The 19,297-nt window shown below is 35.4% G+C and overlaps 3 protein-coding genes across 8 annotated transcripts; 1 reads left to right on the top strand and 2 right to left on the bottom strand.

The window, feature by feature from the left end:
• Window positions 1-1,414: 1,414 nt before the first annotated feature.
• On the bottom strand, window positions 1,415-13,630 carry LOC111496823 (suppressor of RPS4-RLD 1). Its single transcript, XM_023147348.1, has 25 exons — window positions 13,302-13,630; window positions 13,083-13,192; window positions 11,961-12,419; window positions 11,766-11,881; window positions 11,638-11,682; window positions 11,394-11,495; window positions 11,238-11,318; window positions 10,023-10,089; window positions 9,828-9,928; window positions 9,610-9,717; window positions 8,675-8,745; window positions 8,475-8,531; window positions 6,710-6,818; window positions 6,536-6,616; window positions 5,862-5,948; window positions 4,974-5,180; window positions 4,092-4,426; window positions 3,834-3,920; window positions 3,664-3,763; window positions 3,257-3,348; window positions 3,138-3,176; window positions 2,951-3,041; window positions 2,276-2,373; window positions 1,890-2,199; window positions 1,415-1,702 (listed from the first exon to the last, which is right to left on the bottom strand). Exons 1-24 carry the CDS (start codon window positions 13,421-13,423, stop codon window positions 1,911-1,913), a joined length of 3,054 nt encoding a protein of 1,017 aa, XP_023003116.1. The 5' UTR covers window positions 13,424-13,630; the 3' UTR covers window positions 1,415-1,702; window positions 1,890-1,910.
• A 1,757-nt stretch (window positions 13,631-15,387) lies between these two features.
• Window positions 15,388-18,661, top strand: LOC111496825. 6 transcript variants are annotated; one of them, XR_002720519.1, is made up of 3 exons: window positions 15,388-15,839; window positions 18,149-18,411; window positions 18,498-18,661. XR_002720519.1 is itself a non-coding variant. In XM_023147352.1 (2 exons), exon 1 carries the CDS (start codon window positions 15,646-15,648, stop codon window positions 15,817-15,819), a length of 174 nt encoding a protein of 57 aa, XP_023003120.1. In that variant the 5' UTR covers window positions 15,388-15,645; the 3' UTR covers window positions 15,820-15,839; window positions 18,498-18,661. The 6 variants fall into 6 exon arrangements, 2 of the variants coding, with proteins under 2 accessions (XP_023003120.1, XP_023003118.1); XR_002720521.1 differs by having other exon boundaries at window positions 15,388-15,841; window positions 18,152-18,364; XR_002720520.1 differs by having other exon boundaries at window positions 15,388-15,841; window positions 18,152-18,370.
• On the bottom strand, window positions 18,563-18,860 carry LOC111496824. Its single transcript, XM_023147349.1, has one exon. It carries the CDS (start codon window positions 18,837-18,839, stop codon window positions 18,567-18,569), a length of 273 nt encoding a protein of 90 aa, XP_023003117.1. The 5' UTR covers window positions 18,840-18,860; the 3' UTR covers window positions 18,563-18,566.
• Window positions 18,861-19,297: the final 437 nt, after the last annotated feature.

Below are 19,297 nucleotides of genomic sequence, written 5' to 3'. Positions count from 1 at the left end.
ACCTAACGCATCCATTTCATTTTCACATCAAAATACAAACCATTTTGGTAGGCCATATCCTACAAAACCAATATAAAATTACCATAAATAATCTAATAAAGTGAATTCCAGCATTGTCAATACTTTGTAATTAACAAAATGTGGCCTCCAGGGATTATAGACTTTTAAGGCTACTCCACTTATAGAAAATATAATATTATTACTTCACTTTGTGGTTGCATAATCTTGTCCATTATGTTTCAACATAAACATACAAAAATTTGCTACAAATACCTTACCCCTCTTCAAATTCATTCTCAAAATCCACATTGTCTATGCATTTCCGTACAAAATTATTGCATCGTGAAAAGATTAAAGCATCAACTTCGTAGAGTTAAGAGTTTCCCTTGAATTCAAAAGTTAGCGTTCATGGTGTTGGTGGTGTGGAGCGAAAGCATCACCATATCGTTGAGACGAGTCTTGCAATCCTTACCTAACCATCCATGCCCTAACGCTTTTGGTGGGATGCATTTGTATCCACCAACTTTATAATCAATCGCTTACCTACCGCTGTTCTAGCCAATCTTTCAGCATGGGAAAAGGGCTTTTCATTATCTGTTTCTTCCAGTGTTTGGTTGTGCATGTTTACCTTGTCTTCAACCTTATCAATCTCGTAAGTTTCAGTTCATAGCACTAAGGCAGTGAAGCTCACAAAGGCTACAAATGTTTTGAGTTTAAGAGGTCATCTCTTTGTGTTCCAGAAGGAAACTTCACAACCTTGTGCAAGTGCACAGTCTCCTTGTAAACTCAGCTAACTGATGGTTTAACTAAGCCGTTGACAGTGGCACAATTCTCCATTTTACAGTCTAAACTTGGGGTGCTGCCATCGCCCTCAAACGTTTGAGGGGATGTTAAGGATGAACACAATATGGTGGCAATTTTAGTGTTAATGACCAGTGTAGCTTGTTATTGTTTTATTCTTCTGTTAACAGTTGAAGTGTATGCGGTCATTCCTTATAGAGTGAATATTACTCCACCCTGTATTGATTAGTTCTACGTATTCGGAACCTCTTTAAATAACTTAATCAACCATCTTAGAGCCAGTAACAATCAAGTCTAAACCCACCGCTAACAAATATTATTCTCTGAGTTTTTCCTTTCAAACTTCTTCTCAAGGTTTTTAAAACGCGTCTGTTAGGAAAAAGTTTCCACACCTTTATAGAGAATATTTCGTTTCCCTCTTCAACTGATGTAGGATCTCACAATCCACCCCCCTTTGAAGCCCAGCAACCTCATCGGCACTCGTTACCCTCTCTAATCGACGTAGGATCTCATAATATAGCTTAAAATTTTCTATAATGGAATTATCTTTTTTCTTGACTATACCTATAAAGTTCTACCAAGCAATAGCAAGCAGACACCAGAATCACGAAGATTGAATCAACATGCTTATACATGAATACAGCTGGATATTTTATTATCAACAGAAAATTTTAGTTAATATAATGAATTTTAAATAGAAAAATGAAGGGAAACTCAGAGAGAGAGAGTTCAGAATTTTATACCGTTGTTGGGGTTAACGACCAAATTTGTGTATGCTTTCAGCTTTGGCAACAGATGCCTGTGTGCTTGCCAGCCATGTGCCCACTTCATTGATGCAGAAGGTACAGTTGATTAAATTCCAAGAGAAAGGAGTCTAAATTACAAAATCACATCGGCTTTCCTGCATCATTGTCAAATCTGGTCAGAAACCTTACAAATTAGAGTACTGCTCAGAATAGATGCATTTAGAAACAGGATGAGATGTTTCAAACAAACATATCTAGAACATGCTTCAGATACCTTAACCTTTCAGAAGGCGGAAATAAACAAACATATCCACATGCTACTGCAGATTTATTCTAACTCACCTTAATTAAATCTAGAGGAGCTCAATCGTCATAAGAACTCAAAGCAGAAACAACTGATCCCGTTGTTTTAAAAGTTGATGCCACATCTGGAAATTCTTTCCACGACGTTGTCATCTTGAGAGATGGATACAACCAACTCTTCACAGAATCAACAAAACAATTTGGATCGAAATTTAACAAGGCTTCCCAATCCACTTGCAGTCCTCGTGGAATGTTCCCACAGAACTCCATGTTAGCTGCAAGAAGCAATCCAAGCAAAACAACAAATCCAACAGCCGCAGAGCCCCTTGAGAGTGGCATAAAATTGTACCTAAAATGCATTTGAGTTTAATAAAGAACCCTGCTGAATTAGCAATAGAATTAGTACAACTGTAGAAATACTGTACCAGTAATAGCTCATCCTTAGGATTGCATCCCTCACACTTTCTAGAGTGCTAAAATCCATAGAGCCATAGTTTTCTCCGCAATAAGCATTGCATATTGTCTGAAAAAATGAAGTTGTGAGAATATTAGACTTTAACTCATTACTGAAAACAAAAAAGAATATTGGCTTTCAACATGTAGTGTTTGTAGCTAGATAGAAATCAGAGGTCCAGATGCTAATAAATTTAATTCCAATGATCGAAGGAGAAGGAGAAGGCTCAGAAGAATAAGGGGAGCATGTAATGGAGCATCTGACTCAAAATGTGGCTTGTCTGTTGGTTGCTCTCGATGACCATACAAAACCATGGCTACGATAATCAGTAAAGTAATTTGCTGATCTATAAACCGTCCCTAACGAACGATCGGCTCATAAAGACTTGGTTGAAGGGAAAATGATTTTCCCGAAGTCGTGAAATTGGTTTAATCCAATTGCTCTAAAGAAGCTTTGAGGCTTTTGAGGGTTGCTCTTAAGAAGCTCAAAGAAAATTCACTCATTTTGCAATCTACAATTACCTAGAACTATACCCATTTTGCAATATTTTTCCCATCCTAAGAAATTCAGAATTTCTCTGATCGGTTCCGATCATCAGGTACATCAACGAAAACAGGCACATACAAGAGGTCTATAAGTAACATACTTCCCATGCTGTCGTCATCTCTGCATCAAATTCTTCCCATCTAGAAGCTGTACATGGAGTTCTGATTGCAAAATCAAATCCACGTTCTCCCCTGAAATAATTATATTGGAGAGGGAAAAGGTTAGAAGAAGATAAACATAAATCATAAAAATTACAAAATAAAGCAGCAAAGACATGGTTAATTTACGTCTTTGCTAGTGTAATCCTCGTCCCTTCAAGTTGCTTCCTGAAACAAGAATGAAACAACAGAAAATAGGCATTAGAAGACATTTAAAGAGCTCAAGGATTTGTTGCAGATTAGATTACCCCTCGAAAGCAGTACTGTTGCACCAGGTAGCCAACCAAAAATCCTCACCAACCACTTTATAAAGATCAGAGCACGACTTTGCTTGCATAATCTGCAATAAATGGACATTACTCACGTTTGTAATTTGACGAGGCAGAAACGTTCTTCCTTTCGGTGCATCCGTTTTAAAGAATTTTGTATTAATGAAGTTTTGTATATTTTTGTATACAAGCCTGAACAAAAGACTGGTTCTAAACTCATGACAGCAGAAATTTTCATATGAACATATTATATCATACAAATGAGATATAAGAAAATATTCGCTGGATTCTGCTAAAATTTCAGTTAAGAAAAACTGTTATATAATCAGAGAATCCGTTGAGCAATTTGATAATCTTTCACACTAAATTAACACAAAAAAACTCACATCTTGTAATTTTCCATCACCACTCAGGTCCACCATCATGTCTGACTTGTTGTACACACAGGATTTATGCTTAATGACCGTTTTTGCGGCTTCTAGTGTCCTGTGGGGTCAACAATGATTAGAGCAAGCCCATCAATATTTGCATGAAGAAACCATTATTTTATTTTTACCTCTCAAAATTTGGGAAGTACCGAACCAGTTTTGCTTGCCCAAGAATCATAGATGTATGAGATCCAAATCCAGAATTGAACTCTTCACTAAAATAACCAAACACCCAAAATTTAGACTGCTATAACAATGTGAGGTCCCACAATCACACAACAAAACAGGATTTTTTTTCTTTTCTTGTCGCTAAAATAAAATATTGTTCATTGAGCGCAAAGAAACAACGAACAAGGTCTAATAGGACTTCATTTGATGAGAAATACCTTAGTTTATTAATCCACAAAACAGGATCACAGGGTTCGGAAATTTGTCTCCACTTGACAGCTAAAGAGTAAATATCTTGCCATGAGATAAAATTATGACCAGGTAATCTATCTTCCAGATGACTAGTTGAAGATGATGTTTCTGAAAAGCCACTAGTACTACAACCAGCACCACCTCTGTTCTGGCTGGATATACTGGGCCTTTCTCTTCTCCGAGCTCTTTTACCATACTTGGTTGTGCTTTTATTGGAACATTTCCATTCTGCTAGCAGCGAACGCCAAGTTCTTGAAATCCTTTGAGCAACATCAATGGCAGCTAATCCTGCCATGCGATGCTGGTAAACAGAAAGATCAGATTCAGTACTTCTTTAGAACAAGAGACTCTTTTAATTATTCCAGAGAAAAGACATGCACAAACAAGGGATGATGTTGGGAGCGAAAATTGTGGAGAATGCACAATACCGATCATAATAATGAAAAGATATATGCACATGAACAACTAGGTGAATACAAGTGAAACTAATTTTGAAATTTAGTATTTTATTTCTGAAATGAGTGAGATTACCTTCTAAATTTTAATGTAATATGTTATCCCACTTCAAGATTAAATTTTTTCCAGAGCTACTTATTCTATGGTTAGTCAAATTTTACTAAATACTAATCAAAATGAGTGAAAGTGTGAAACATGAAGATAACACAATACAAAATATAGTTCTGCTATATTCGATATGCAGAACTTTCAAGAAACACTAAACAATGGTGAATTATGCTAGAGTAATTTAGCAATCAGCAAAAGATAAATTTAGTGGAATAGGAAGGAGTATCAGACATGCTGTAGGAGATGTTCACATAATTTTCAAATTATTAGTCACACTGAATCACCTGACGCCGATTTGACAAGAACCCGGGACAATCATACTGGATTTTTCTCCCAATATTATCAGCAGCCAATAGAAGTGATATCTTCTGCTTTGTCATCCCGTGGTCTTGCTTTCTAACTCTACCCTTCTTTAAAGGCTCGCGTATTGGAGGTTGTCTGAAAACCTTTTCGCAAACATCCTTCGGGTGCAATCGTTTGAACCAATACTCCTAATATTAAAAAATATTACACAATCACCACATGAGTTAAGAAATTGTTTCAAATCTGGAAAGCACAGATGCGTAGAATCCAAAATCAGTATTAACAAAGCATATATTTTAATGTCAAATAGAGAAGACTTTTTCTTTATTAGTTTAAAATTAACTTCATACAAATATTTAATAAAATATATAGGGAAAATTAAAAATTTTGGTGTCTGGACCTGGTAATAAATGTATTTTTCCAATCTATCCCAAATTAAAGTAGAAACAAACAAACGATAATTATCGATCATGACCTCAATCCCATTTTAAACAACAATTTCCTCCCTACAGATGGAAATTTAAAAGTAATTAGAAGGGTAAAAAGTACGAGTATCATTCGAGAGAAAGATAAAAAGGAGCTGTTTTGACGAGTGGTTTCAGGTAAATTATAAAACGAAAGAATGAGAGCAAAATATCATCCTGACCCTTCCCTAAGTTTATAGTTTTTGACGGAAAAGTACAAGAATATAATTACAGTAATTGTATTGGAATCAAATAACTCCTTTTGAGATTTTTTTTTTCTTTTTTAATTGAAGCTTCAATGTACTGAAGTGGACAATGAGACAATGCTTGTAGGCATAACAAGAAGATGTAGAGAAATAATACGGTACAATAAAATAACCAAATATATCTCCAAAGGAACTGCACCTTGAAGAGTGGATCAATATCCCCATCAATAGAAAACCAACAAAAATCACTATTGCTTTTTGATGCTGTGTATAGAGCAATTTCCTTCTGCAATGAGTGAAAACAAACAAAAATTATACACAATCAATGAGAAGTTTTGTTTCTTGTAAAAAAAAAGTTAGAAAAGTAAAAACCTTAATATATTCAATATGAACCTTCAGATATCGATGCATTTGAACACAAATTAACATGATCAGTCAATTGCAAAATATTGACATACAAGTTTTCGCTGAACGTATAAAAACAGTTATGAGCAAAACATGCAGTCTAAACTTAAAACTAATCTGCACCACCTAAAATAAAATAAACAGAGCATTTAATCTGTAAGTAATCAAAGACCCGAGCTGGCTATACTTAGTGAAGCAAGAGACAAAGGTTCTACGGTAATGTTCGCATTAATGTCCGTCTCAACCCCGTTCTACTCATATCCTAAGTGAGAATAAAGGAACCCTTGCTTATAAAATTGAAATTGCACATCATGGGTGCCTAATTCTTTATAATCTTTTCAAACCAATAACTCTCTCACCCTTTTCCTACTCACTAGGAAGAAAACAAGAGATCACCACCTATTTCTACAATGTGATCATACAAATTCTGGGAAGAGTTGACATCCCTAGAGGCATCCAGAAATTAACCTGATAGAATGCTAGGCATTGAAGCATGAATTTGTCCATGGAATCTAGATCCAAATCTAAGGTAGCATCATAGTCCTTGACCTGCCATAAATAGCACACCGAGTAAGACAAAATGGCAAGATCGTTAAAAATACTTCTAAAAGATGAAATGGTCAACGATATTCATCATTGTACCGCTAACCCATATTCTCCAATAGCATGGTAGCAGGAAGCTCGCAAATACAAACACTCAATGTTGGCATTTTCAATGTTCAACCCAATAGATAATTCCTTGATAGCCTTTCTGCATGTGTGAACTAGGCATATTAGAGTAACATAATGACTGGACATTCTTACAACATGTCATTAGTTTTCAATTTCCAGAAATTTCAAGTTATCACATAACAAACTCTACAAATTTGTAATGTATTAGTAAGAACCCAAGTACTCAAATAAAATAGTTTCAAACTGCATATTATTATCAATCTTGTATATAACAAAGTTTAATTTCATGAAGCTTTAACCCTAAGCATAGCATTCCTATAGAAAATCAAATCGGAAATGAACTCAAACTAAAAATCACAATCCCTTATTTGCTGCATCTTCACGAACTCCAACAAAAATCATACGTGCGTCAAATTGTAATTTTCTTTTTGGAACATTGTTGCTCTTAATCTTCCCTTCAATCTTTTCTCCTTCCAATCAGTTTTCTCGGGGAAACCTTTTAGCAGAGGACCAACAGCCTCTTTATTTGTTAGTCAGAAGCAGCAATGGGGTGGTGTATCATAAGAATCTACGGACCTTCAAGGTATAGGGAGAGGGATTTTGTCTGAGGATTAGATTAGCAGTTAATAAGTATTAGGGTTAGGTATTGTTTGAAAATGCCTTTTCAATAGGGAAGATGAGTGTTTTTCAACTTTAAGGGGTCATAAGAGGCATGCCTTTTTCCCACAAAATTAGGGATATTACTATGTTCGACTTGCTTAAGGTGTTTGATAAATTTTATGAAAGCGTATATATAGTGGATAAGGCCTTGAATGAAACCTACATTTATACTAGTTTGAGTTTGACACCCTTTCTAGATCCATGCCTAGGTCTGACCAAAAGCATCTTCCCACCTCATAAAAGGTCCTTTTTTCAAAATGGTGGTAGGCTTGCCCTAAATTCATCTGTTTTAAGTGAGATTCCTCTATGTTTTTTTTTTCTTCCTTATATATTTATGCAAATTTAGGGAAATTAAAAAGAAACTTTACATGGGAAGGTCGGGTCCATGCCCAACAGAAAGTTTGGCAGCGTCAGAAAGAATTAACACTAAGGAACCCATCCATGTTTTCCTCCTCCGTGTTTGGGTCTTAGAGGTGTGTTTCCTACAAGCAAACCTTAAGAAGACCTTGATCATCATTTTTGAGGTGTTCATCTGCAAGGAAATGGAGGTTTTCTTGGCTTTTAGAGTGAATTGGTTTCAAGAAATTCTTGTCACGCCATGCTGGGAAAAATTTTTCTTCATCCTACTTTCCAAAAGAAAGGAAACGTTTTTTTTGTGGCAAGTGGTCTCCTGACAGTTTCATGAAATACCTTGTTCGAAAGGAATTCGAGGATTAAGAAGGTCTTGGGAATTTGACCTCTCTGAATCTTAAGGGTTTTTTTTTATGATATTAGTTGCAGCCTTTTATGTGTGGGTGTTCGTGTTTTTCTTTATCCCTGATTTTTGAAACCCTTTCTTGTATTTTTTTTTTTTTTTTATTTTGTTACTTTTTTTCTTTGCTTTAGCCCATGTTTGCTTGATCTTTTTGTACTCTTTGATTGTCCTTGATGAAAGAGGTTTTTCATCCTCTCTCAAAAAAACAAATGTTCTCATCCAAAAAGAACTCTCTCAAACTGAAAAAAGAAAATGAAGGGAAAAAAAACTATATCACATCAATTCAAAAAATTTATAAAAAGACATGAGCAGAACATATACCTGTGTTCCCCTATCCCATGATACAATAGCCCGCACAAATGATATGCTTTGACAAACCTATCCATTAGACATTATAATTTTTATATGGTTCCTCCTTCACAAAACAATACTCTGCAAAGGGTACTTGTGAAAATAAACAAGCTAAATATTGATGAACAGTAAAAAAACATGGTTAGAATGGAACAAGGAACAAAACTAACGTGCTGTCCATCTGAAGAACTTGATGAAGACATTCCAAAGCCTTTGTTGTGTTTGCCAAATCTTGATAGAACTATATAATTAAGTATCACAATTAACATACTTTCTAGCTTCCTAATAGATTGACAAAAAAAAGGGCAGGGAAGCAGAGAACATGCAAATAATAAAAAATAATCCAAATTGCAATGCGAAAGGAAACTGTTCGCTCTTACAATTTCAAATGGCATTACAAACATTGATCAGAGTGCTTGTAGCGTGCATAAAACAAATATATATGACATACTCAGGTGACTAAAACATGTCCCCGGGGACTGTCCCCGTAGTAGCTAGATTGCATGGTTTTTTCTTTATTTTAACTAGAAGGAATATAAATTAGACTAGGAAGGCCTTCGAATTCAGAGACCACAAGGAAACAGCTTTAGTATTTACATGATAGCTTTAGTATTATGATTGGTGAACCGTGTAAGATTTTTTGGATTTATAGAGGGCTTATTGATAGCTAGCTCATGCGTTCGGACATGAAAAGAATACTTGGAATTACAACATCTGAATAGAAGGATATATTGCTGAGAAGGTAAAGAACTTCATGGACTTTGCAACATGAAATAATAGATAACTTGACCTTTCGATTTTGTTGTAAAAAATAAACAAAAATACCAACCAAATATCATTAATGTGGGCATAGAACCCACGTCAGAGAAGGGGAGTGAAAGCACACAAAAGCCAACCAAGGGAAGCGCATAGGAAGGAAAAAGGTATAAACTACATTTTATAGTTTCTGAAATTTTACTCTTATTTTTAGAAACATTATTAAAAAATTAGAAAGAAGACACGATATGAATTATCAAACAAGTCTATTTCTTAGAAAATTTGACACATAAACAAAAAATAAGAAATGAAAATGTTATCAAACAGATCCGTAGTTAATTATCAGTACCTGAATTAGATGGCCCCACGCCTCGAGGAAATTTCTATCTAATTGTATTGATTTCAAGTGTGCCTCCTCAGACCCTTTGTAATCACCAATTGAAGACAATGCCAAGCCCTGGAAACCAAATTTACTGCTTAGAGACCATAAGGATTTTTCCCAGAAGAAAGTACGTAAATATATGCCAGACTCCGATATCATTAAAACCGAGCAAGTAAGAAACTCACCAAGTAAGTGTATGCAGATGTATTACACCCATCCACCTTCAGACATTCAGACAAGTCCTCCACAGCAGCATAGAAGTCCTTGAATTTGAAATTAACGATTCCTGCATTCAAGTGATAAAAACTCAGATGAACAAGGAACAGACTTTTATGAACTGAAAAAACGAAGTGATGTAAAGAGCAAGTTAGATAAATTACCCCTTTCATGTAAAATATCTGCAGAATTTGGCTCAAGCTCCAGTGCCTTAGTTAAATCTTCAATTGCCTAAATCAAGAAGGAATTATAAACAAATTAATGTGAATCAAACATATAGCAACACGCAAGAGATTGTAAGCAATTTAAGGAGATATTTCTTGGGAGCACAATCTAATTGAAGCTAAGCTCCAAATGCTCAATCATAAAAATTTATAATAAATAATAGGGAAAAAGAATAAATTTTTACCATTGAATTTAGCAAGTGTACTAACAATTTTCACCCAAAACTTTCTATTTTGTCAAATTGAACTCTAGCTTTAGATAAGTGTTGCAATTATTACCTACAATTAATTTCTCACTGTATTCACCTACTAAAAATTTAGCAAAAAGCAAAGTAAAATCCCCTTAAACTATTTCAACAAAAATAAGTCCAATCAATGAACAATATTGACCATTGCTTCTCCCAAAGCCCACATGTTCAACAAAATCCAACTCTAGTATCGTTTTTCCAAGTGCTATTAATCTTGAACTAGACATGATTATAATTCATAGAATGCACATGAAAATATCTTTTCAGTAGTTTATCAAACAAAAGTAAGATATCAAATATAAACTTTTATACTTATTTAAGTTTAGAGTAAAAACGGCAAAAAAAAAAAAAAAAAAAAAAAAAATTCCGAAGCTCAAGTTCCATCCGATGAAATTGAAAGTTTAAGGTAAAAATACATTTAGCCTATTTCTGGTTAATTTTCTTCACTTTAAAGTATACTGTACATTCCCAAAATCTGCATTTAACTAAAATATAGTTGCTTCAATAAAAAGGTTTATTCTTAAAATATTGAAACAAAATGATCAAAGGTTGGCACAAGTATATGGCCGTGAATTTTCCACTTAAAAATTATAGGTCAGTTAGGGAAGAACGAGGGATAAATTCATTTGATAAAGCATCCTGAATTGGGTCTTTGTGGTTACATGTTGGATCCCTTTTTAAAGTTTCTGAACTATTAGAGATCTTATAGGGGGAAAAATCATAGACAAGAGTTTAAGATGAGCAAATTTTTTATGCAGAGGTGTGATGGGGATCAAAATATTGTTGCCAAGAACGATGTGCTTTTATCCAATGGTTGTGGCGTTCTCTCTTGCAACTTTGTTTACACTTGCTTTTATCCAAGAATTGTTGACCAAGACATACAATCAAACGTTTATATTGAACTTACCTCAGCAGATGCTCCTAACGCAGCCCGAGCCTGCCCTCTTCGTTTCCATGCCTCACCAGCAAATGGGTTTGATTCTAAAGCCTGATATTTAATTAGATTAACAAAAAAAATTGTCAATTAATTATATTTCCCTTTCATGTCTTATCATCCACATACCTTTGTAAAATCACCGATAGCAGCGTCAAGTTCTCTTTGGAATGCATAAGCTGTTCCTCTTCCAATTAATGCCTCAGGATAACTAGGATCTTCCTTCAATATCTGTGGAAAACTAAAATGGCCCTTAACATTCTCCAGAAGTTGACAGTTAGGCTTATCCTCCTACCCACCCATTTGCTATCAACTAGACATAACAAATCGTGAAAGGAGAAGAAAGAACCACGCACTAAGAACCAGATATTACCTGGTCAAAGATAGAAATAGCGATAGCATACTTCCCTTCATTGACCTGCCAAAGATTAGAATGTCGGTCTAGAGAATATTTAATTTCTAAAACACGTAACATGAATTAGAAGTATATAGTATGTGTACCTCAGCTATGCCTCTTGATAGTCGGAAATCTACACGTATTGACTTTGTCTTTGAAACTTTAGCAACAGGGAATTTCTTAGTTCTCTTGGCTTCATCACTTATACTGCCTTGTATATCTGAAATTTTACTTGGCTTACTTAAAATGTCGTTGGAATCACTTGATTTGCTATGAAAAAGCCGTTACTTTGGACTTACTAGAAAATTCAGATATATCACTTCTTAAATCATGCAATTTGGAAGCATCATCATAGTCACTACGCCCATTGCTTTCACAGTTAATGTTACTGTTCTGACCAATTTCTTCGCTTCCGCCTTCAAATACAGAAAGATTGTCACTTGATCTGCTGCAAACTTCAGACGCATCACTTGGATTCATGTAGAAATCAGGATGTTCCATTAATTTATCTTCATTATTATTTGTTTCACTCAATTTTCTGTTAGCAGGTGTAACTTCTGATTCAAGAACAACGGTTGAAAATCCCGACTCCACTTCTACATTTTCCACATTGTTTTTGTCTTGTTTTTCTTTTGTCAAAAGATCTTCCAGTTCTAGCAATTGCTTCAGGTCTGCAGATTGACATAGAGCATACTGGTAGCCACTCTCCCAAACGGAAAGAGCGTCCCCTTTCTTTCCCAAGGAAAAGTATGCACGACCTAAACAACAAGAATCTCAAACTCAGCTCACAAATTTGTCAATAAATCTACAAATACTTTTATTTCGAAAAGTTAACAAACAAAAAATCCTAAGTGAACTCCCCATGTGAGTTATTCAAAAATCATAGCTCCTTTTCAAGATAAGGAAAAAAGAATAATTTCCAATAATATTTAAGTACTCTTTATCCCAGAGCAGCAAAGCTTTTTAGTGGAATTTAGTAAAGCCAAAGGTATGCTACACCAACAAATCTTTTGCAACTTAACACATTAATTATAAGATCCCTTAAAGTTGGGAACACAACCTCGCCCTATGAAATGAACAAAACTAAGGAACCCCCCACCCCACCCCAAGCCCCCCGGCCCTACGCTGCTATACAATTTTTGTCACCGGATGCTGCAGTGTACATTCGGAAGACCAATGGTTCATGCCTCGTCTAGTTGTTAATCTCTTCAACTTCGACTCTTGTTCTCATTCACTCGTTAGGAATAAGAAATAAAGGAAAAGAACTACTAAAATCCAAATCCAAGGACCTCAAATCGACATTCCAGTGAGTTTCGGGAGCGTAAGAATGAAGGATGCGGCTACAATTTTTATCTTATCAATAATTGAATTATCAGAATCAGCTCAAAATCAAAAGATAAACGAGCTAATGCAATAAGTACCTTTGAGCACATAAGCTTGAAGAAGCGAGGGATCCAGCTGAAGCGCTCTATCGCAGTCCTTAATTACATGCTTGTGCAGCTCCAATTGGCTGTAGCAGAATGCTCTATTGCTGCAAAACAGTTATCTCGATAATTAGGCTTGAATCAACTCACTAGTCCTTTAAAAAGTTAACAAAAATCGAAAGACAGCAAGTCAAGTGAGCAAGAATAGAACAAGACCATATGTCTTGAACGGTGCAGGACTTGGTTATGAGCGAGTCGAGGACTCTGATTGCCTTAGACCAGTCCTTTGAGCGACAGAACTTAGCGAGTTCGACTCTCTCGGAGATGGCCGGAGCCATTAATTCAGCTCGACGGAGGAAACTTCGTCGAGATCAGCCGATGGCGAATTCTATTCTTGTATATGCAGTTCTTTTGAATCAACCAGTCCCCCTCCCCCTCTCTTAGCTCTTCAAGGAGAAGTGTGGAATGGGATGATCGGAGCGTCCATAGTCGACCTGTATCGAGCTGGAAACGGGAAGCGTGAAGAAACTGAGACTCTCGGAAACGGCGTGGAGGATATATCCATTGAAGAACGGTGTTCACTTGCCGCTAATGTACGTGCGTTTCACACGTGTGGTCAAACGCCTTGCCGTGATACTATTGGTTGAGTGCGGTGACGTGTACTGGAAAAACGACAACATGCCCTACAGTTTTGTTTCTCTTCAAAAAAAAAAAAAAAAAAAAAAAAAAAAAAAAAAAAAAAAAAAAAAAAAAAAAAAAAAAACAAGAAAGGTTTTGTATTTTGATTAGTTTTTTTGGCCAACAATACACGACACAACTTAATCTTTTCAAAAGTCTCCAATTTTTTCTTTAATAATTTAACATCTGTCATTATTTCTTTTCGATTACTTTGTTATAATTTGTTTAATTAAATTTATTATTTTATTGATAACGATTTCACGAGATTCAATAATCTAATTTTTAGATATCATACTATTATAAGGTTCGTAATTCTTAAAATACTATCAAGAGAGGCTATGTGTATACTTTGTTGTATACTTTGTTCAAATGAAGGATTGTTGGGAGTAGTTAATTTAGGAAATTATCGCGGGTCATGATTCCTAACACTAATCACTCCCTATCCGCCATGACTGAAGCCATTGCCTCCATTTTTCGACTGAATCTTTTCGTTAAGATCCTTTAGGTTTTTTATACTCATTCAAGTTTCAAATTTGTATTTCATCTATGTAATTTGAGTTGAATCGTAAAAAAAAAAAATAATAATAAAAATATCTTTAGTAGCTCAAATTTCAACCGTTTTTTAATTATTATGGTCATGCTATATTTTTAAAAATGTCATAAAATAAAATAAAACTTTTAAATTAATGTTGAATGGATGAAATTAAGCTAAAAAAATTAGATGGGGTGACTACAATATTGTCTCATTGAAATTGGTAGAATTGGCTGGCCGCCGGTTGCATGAAGCCCGGCGAAATTCCGGCCAAACTGGCCGGGTTTCTTTAAATTTCTGCTGGGTTTCCCGTAATCCGTCTGGAATGGGCCAAACTTCAGCCGAATTCATCAAATCTAGCCGACAACTTCGGACGAGATTAATAAAAAAAATATAGCTGAAATGAGCCAAATTTATGCTGATATTCTAATTTTCTTTTTTCAATTTTTAATTAATGGTTCATTAATTTATTCACATACGATGTAACCCTCACTAGAATATCCTCATTCATCAAACAGTATATATATATATATATATATATACACGCATTTAATCTCAAAATATTTATTTTTATTATCAAATATACATTATACCAAATATATATATATATATATATATATATATATATACACGCATTTAATCTCAAAATATTTATTTTTATTATCAAATATACATTATACCAAATAACACGTAACTGTATCAAAGCAAAAATATTCAATGTTTTTTATTTTTTAATACGTCAGGTTTCCCTTTAAGTAATACATTACAAAAGGCTCGAGTATTAGTGACTACTAGTTCTAAATAATCCAAAACATTAAGTGACTATTAGTTGTAAATAATCCAAAACATTAAGGAAAAAATTTCAAAAATAATTTTAAATTATCATAAGTTTTTTTAAAGTAAATTATATCATACTAAATCTAATTTACTCATACTAAATTTCCAGCAACATTAATTTAATAACATAATGATTATAAAAATATATTTTTCATTCGGGCGTTGCACTTTAAGAATTTAAAGACTTTTAAGGGCACAAAAGATATTTATATTTTTAAAATGGGCCTTTTTCCAAAGGGAAAACATTTAGAGAGGGAGAGACCGACGACGAAGAACGCGAGAGGGTGAGCGAGAGAGAGATCGACGAACGCAGAGTGGAAGGGTAAGAGATCGAGACTGAAGACGGGCGATTGTAAGCTATGAACCCTAATTTGAGAGTTTGAGTGCGCCGACGAGGGGGGAGAGCGTGCAAGTCTCTTTGGCTGAGCTGATTAATTTAGTGCCCTAAAACACCAATTCCTATCGTTTTTCCACTTGCCGATAATTTCAGGCTCCGGCGAAAGAGAGACGCCGATGGGCTTTATCAGAAGTAGCTTCTCCTTTATAGTGGGAACGGTGTTTGGCATTTACGTGGCCCAAAATTACAGTGTTCCCAATATCAGGAAGCTCGCCAATACTGGGATTCTGATGGCCAAACACATCGAAGAGAACTACAGGAAGCCAAAGAAGCGGGAGGACGATGATTGAATCGAAGATTTTCGAGCCAGGTTCCCCTTTTGACATACTATTGAAGAAGTGTTTTTTACTTCTGGGTTTGTAGGCAAAATTTTGTGGTTTTTGTTGTTTTCTGTTCAGGAAAATAACAAAAAACTGAGTTTCGATCACGTAATCGGAGTATGGAATTTATTCTTACATGAATGCATCATTGTTGTTTTTGGGTGGTATAGTGGTAATAAGTAATGCAACATTTTTTTTAAAACACTCAAGTATGCGTTTGATTCTTTGTAAATATTTATTGATCGTTTGAACGTGAAGCCTACCGATGTTTATCTTATTAACAGTTTTATGCGTTTTTCCAAGATTATTCTTCAATTCTGCATTGCAGAAGACCTTAGGGGATATGGGACTGGGAATGGTATCTGTTCATCTCTTCATAGTTTCAATTAAATATCCCTGGAAAGATACCATTAAGTGATTTATCCTCATTTTCATTCATCGATTCAATTAGTACTTCAAAATTGAGTCGCTTATCCAAAGCATGACGTTTTAGTTCTTATCTAGTGAAATTTAAAGATGCTAGCGTAAATTCTATGCAAAGGAATGAAGTATCCACTCTATCCACCTGAGAAAATTTTGGATTATTTTGACATCTGGGCATGGTATGCTCGAATTATTGAGCTTGTCAACTAGATTATTTCCATCTTAGTTGTATTTTGCTTTATGGTGTCTGTTGTATTGGAAAAAGGTGTAGAAAAATTGGGTAGAACGACTAGGTATTATTCAAGCGCATGACAGAAAAAAAGAAAAAATAAATAACTCTCCGCATTGATAGCTACAAAAGATTTAGAATAGTTACAGAATACTTGTACTGAAGTAAATTCTAATTGAAGGCTACAAAAATGAACTCAACTAAAAAGAAAAAAACAGAGCTTCAGATAGTTTTCTTTTTTAGAAAAATAAATATTAGTGGGTTTAGGCTATCGGGAAGTTCTTTAAGCCTCCATCTTAAGCAGTTTGGTTTATTGGTTCTGACTAGGCTGGCATTTTTATATTTGGCGTATTCCGGATTTAACTTCTTTCTAATTGCTATTGTGAAAACAATAGCTTTAAAACGTGAAGAGCGGCCTTGATATTTTTAAACGAGTGAGGCATTAGTGGACTCTCAATGGAACGCATTAACCATTGATAAAATCTTTTCCCTATTCATGACATCCAAGAAAGCAATTTCCCCTTGCGAGGTGTTCTTAAAGAAGTTTCTGGAAGGTTTGATTTGCATTAAGCTATTGTTTAATCCACCGAAATATGCACGGTGTTTCAGATTTCCATTTTGTGAAGAGGTGGTCTAGGTGAGTTGAACTCTGATAGGAACTGTAATACCGTGGACTTTCTCTCTCGAGCTTTAGTTTTAGAAAATGCTCTAAAACGCATCTGTTACGTTCTAGAAACTTGAAGTTTTCTCGAAGTTTCTGAAAATTTTTAAAATTTGGCTGGCATCAATTATGTTTTTGGAAGAATATTTGTGATACTCATATGAAACGTAAGCTACTTGCCCATCTTTCTTGTTTTCTATGTCCCATTTTGTTTTGGCTTCATCTCCTAAGTTATTGTAACGAAATGAAGAATATATTTGGTGACAATTTTTTCTAAACTGAAGATGGGAGGATCTCCTTTGTTAGGTGTAACATTTAGGAAGGCAAAGTTGAGATCTAGAATTGGATCTTTCAAAAAGCTAAATTTAGGTGATAGAAGCCTTTGCATTGTTATGGTTCACACCGAAGGATAGATTGTTCTGTCTGAATTAGCGAATGTGTGCTGTCCCATGCTTGCTTTCAATACAGCAGCCACTTCCATGATGCTAGAAACAAACAAACAGTCTTCAAAATCCAAAAGAGTATACTAGTCTTGATAACTAAAATGGCTGGAGGGTAAATCGGAATCTACCAGAAAAGATGCCTAATATAGAACAGAGGAGATAACGAGTGCTGTCCAATGCTTTGTGTACACTTTCTTCTAAATGGATTTTGCTCTGTGTCATTATGTGGTGTCCTTCCGTAGACCCTTTCTTTGCCAGATTGTCTGGGGAACCTCATTTGAGTAGGTTCAGGCCGAGTATTGTGTTGCTGCCATCACAACTGAAGTTTTGGCTATTACACCTTGATATGTGTGCTTTGGGATACTTCGCGTGATCAAATGGTGGCTAGCTAGGTTGCTATCAGCCACTTCATATGAACAGATAATAGTTTGAAACACGATCACTCAAGTTACTAAAGATTGCTTTAAATGGTCTCGATCCGCTATATACTTGTTTTGATCAACATTTTTACGTCAAGATTCATATTTACTTCATCCCACGTAGGTAAATCACAACCTTGATTCGCCAGCTAATTTATGCAGTTGTGATATCTTTAGCCAAGTGGAGGTTCTTCAAAGACTCCAGAAAGTTTGAAACTTGACCCTCGGGCTGGATCTTATGCCCATTACTATGCTATGGTTTTCTATATGCTGTTGGTTTCACTGGCTTCATTTTGACTATAACAACTGTCCATGCCCAACGCCTCTATCTCATGATCATGTAATGGTGAAAATTCCAACCGATCGAGAGTAGTAATATCTTGTCGAGTTAGCTATCTTCCATTGTCAGTGCCTTAAAAGAATTGAAACAGTGACAATTTTTCCACTAAATTTATTATTTTGCTAACTTGTAGGAGACAATTAACCAAACGCAGATGTTCTACTAAAACATGAAGAAAATTAATTACGGCGGCACGTTGATCTCAGGGCACTCCTTGGCGGTTGATCACCGACGAAAGGGCGTCGCCGGAGAGAGTGGGAGCGTCGGTGGAGCCACCGCCGCCGCCTCCGCGGCTGGGTTTGGGCTCGAGATGGCCTTGGGCTCCGTAGGCTTGGTTTTTGTAATCTTCCAAGTCCTTGTAATTCACGTACGGACTGGTCTCCAACGGAATGCCCTCCAATCTCTCCTCTTTACTTTCGCTCTTCCTTTCCGGTTGTTGCCGCTTCGGCTGATCGGCCTCGCGCTTATCCATCATCTTGAATCCCAATGAGCTTATCCTTCCCCTTGGTTTCCATTTTTAACGTGGGATAATACGATTTCGGAAGGTCTTATTTTTTGACACGTTTATACACCACCTGTACTTTCTGGTACCTTTCGTTGACACGTGTCTTGCACCGAGCGCGTGGATTACTTCCCATTTAGATATACTTTGAGATGGTTAATCTGTACATTTAGTGTTCGACCAAAGTTAATTTGTTCCATATCATGTTTCTCAAAGCTGATTTATTTGCCCATTTTTGTAAAGAGAGAAGGATAAAATACCCCCTTTTTTTTTTTAAATAAATAAGCGTAAAATTATTTATTTACCCCTTTTCTTTTATAAGGAGAAGGACTGAGTTATGAAAATCTAACTATGCCTTTTAGAGATAAGAGTCAAAATTTAAATCTCGTTTTAATTACTATCGTATAAAAACATAATTATTGAAAAATCAT

Source organism: Cucurbita maxima, unplaced genomic scaffold (genome assembly GCF_002738345.1).
Source record: "Cucurbita maxima cultivar Rimu unplaced genomic scaffold, Cmax_1.0 Cma_Scf00023, whole genome shotgun sequence".
In the NCBI taxonomy this organism is placed as follows: domain Eukaryota; kingdom Viridiplantae; phylum Streptophyta; class Magnoliopsida; order Cucurbitales; family Cucurbitaceae; genus Cucurbita; species Cucurbita maxima.
The sequence above is the reverse complement of the archived record's forward strand: the minus strand, read 5'-3'. Positions and strand labels throughout refer to the sequence as shown.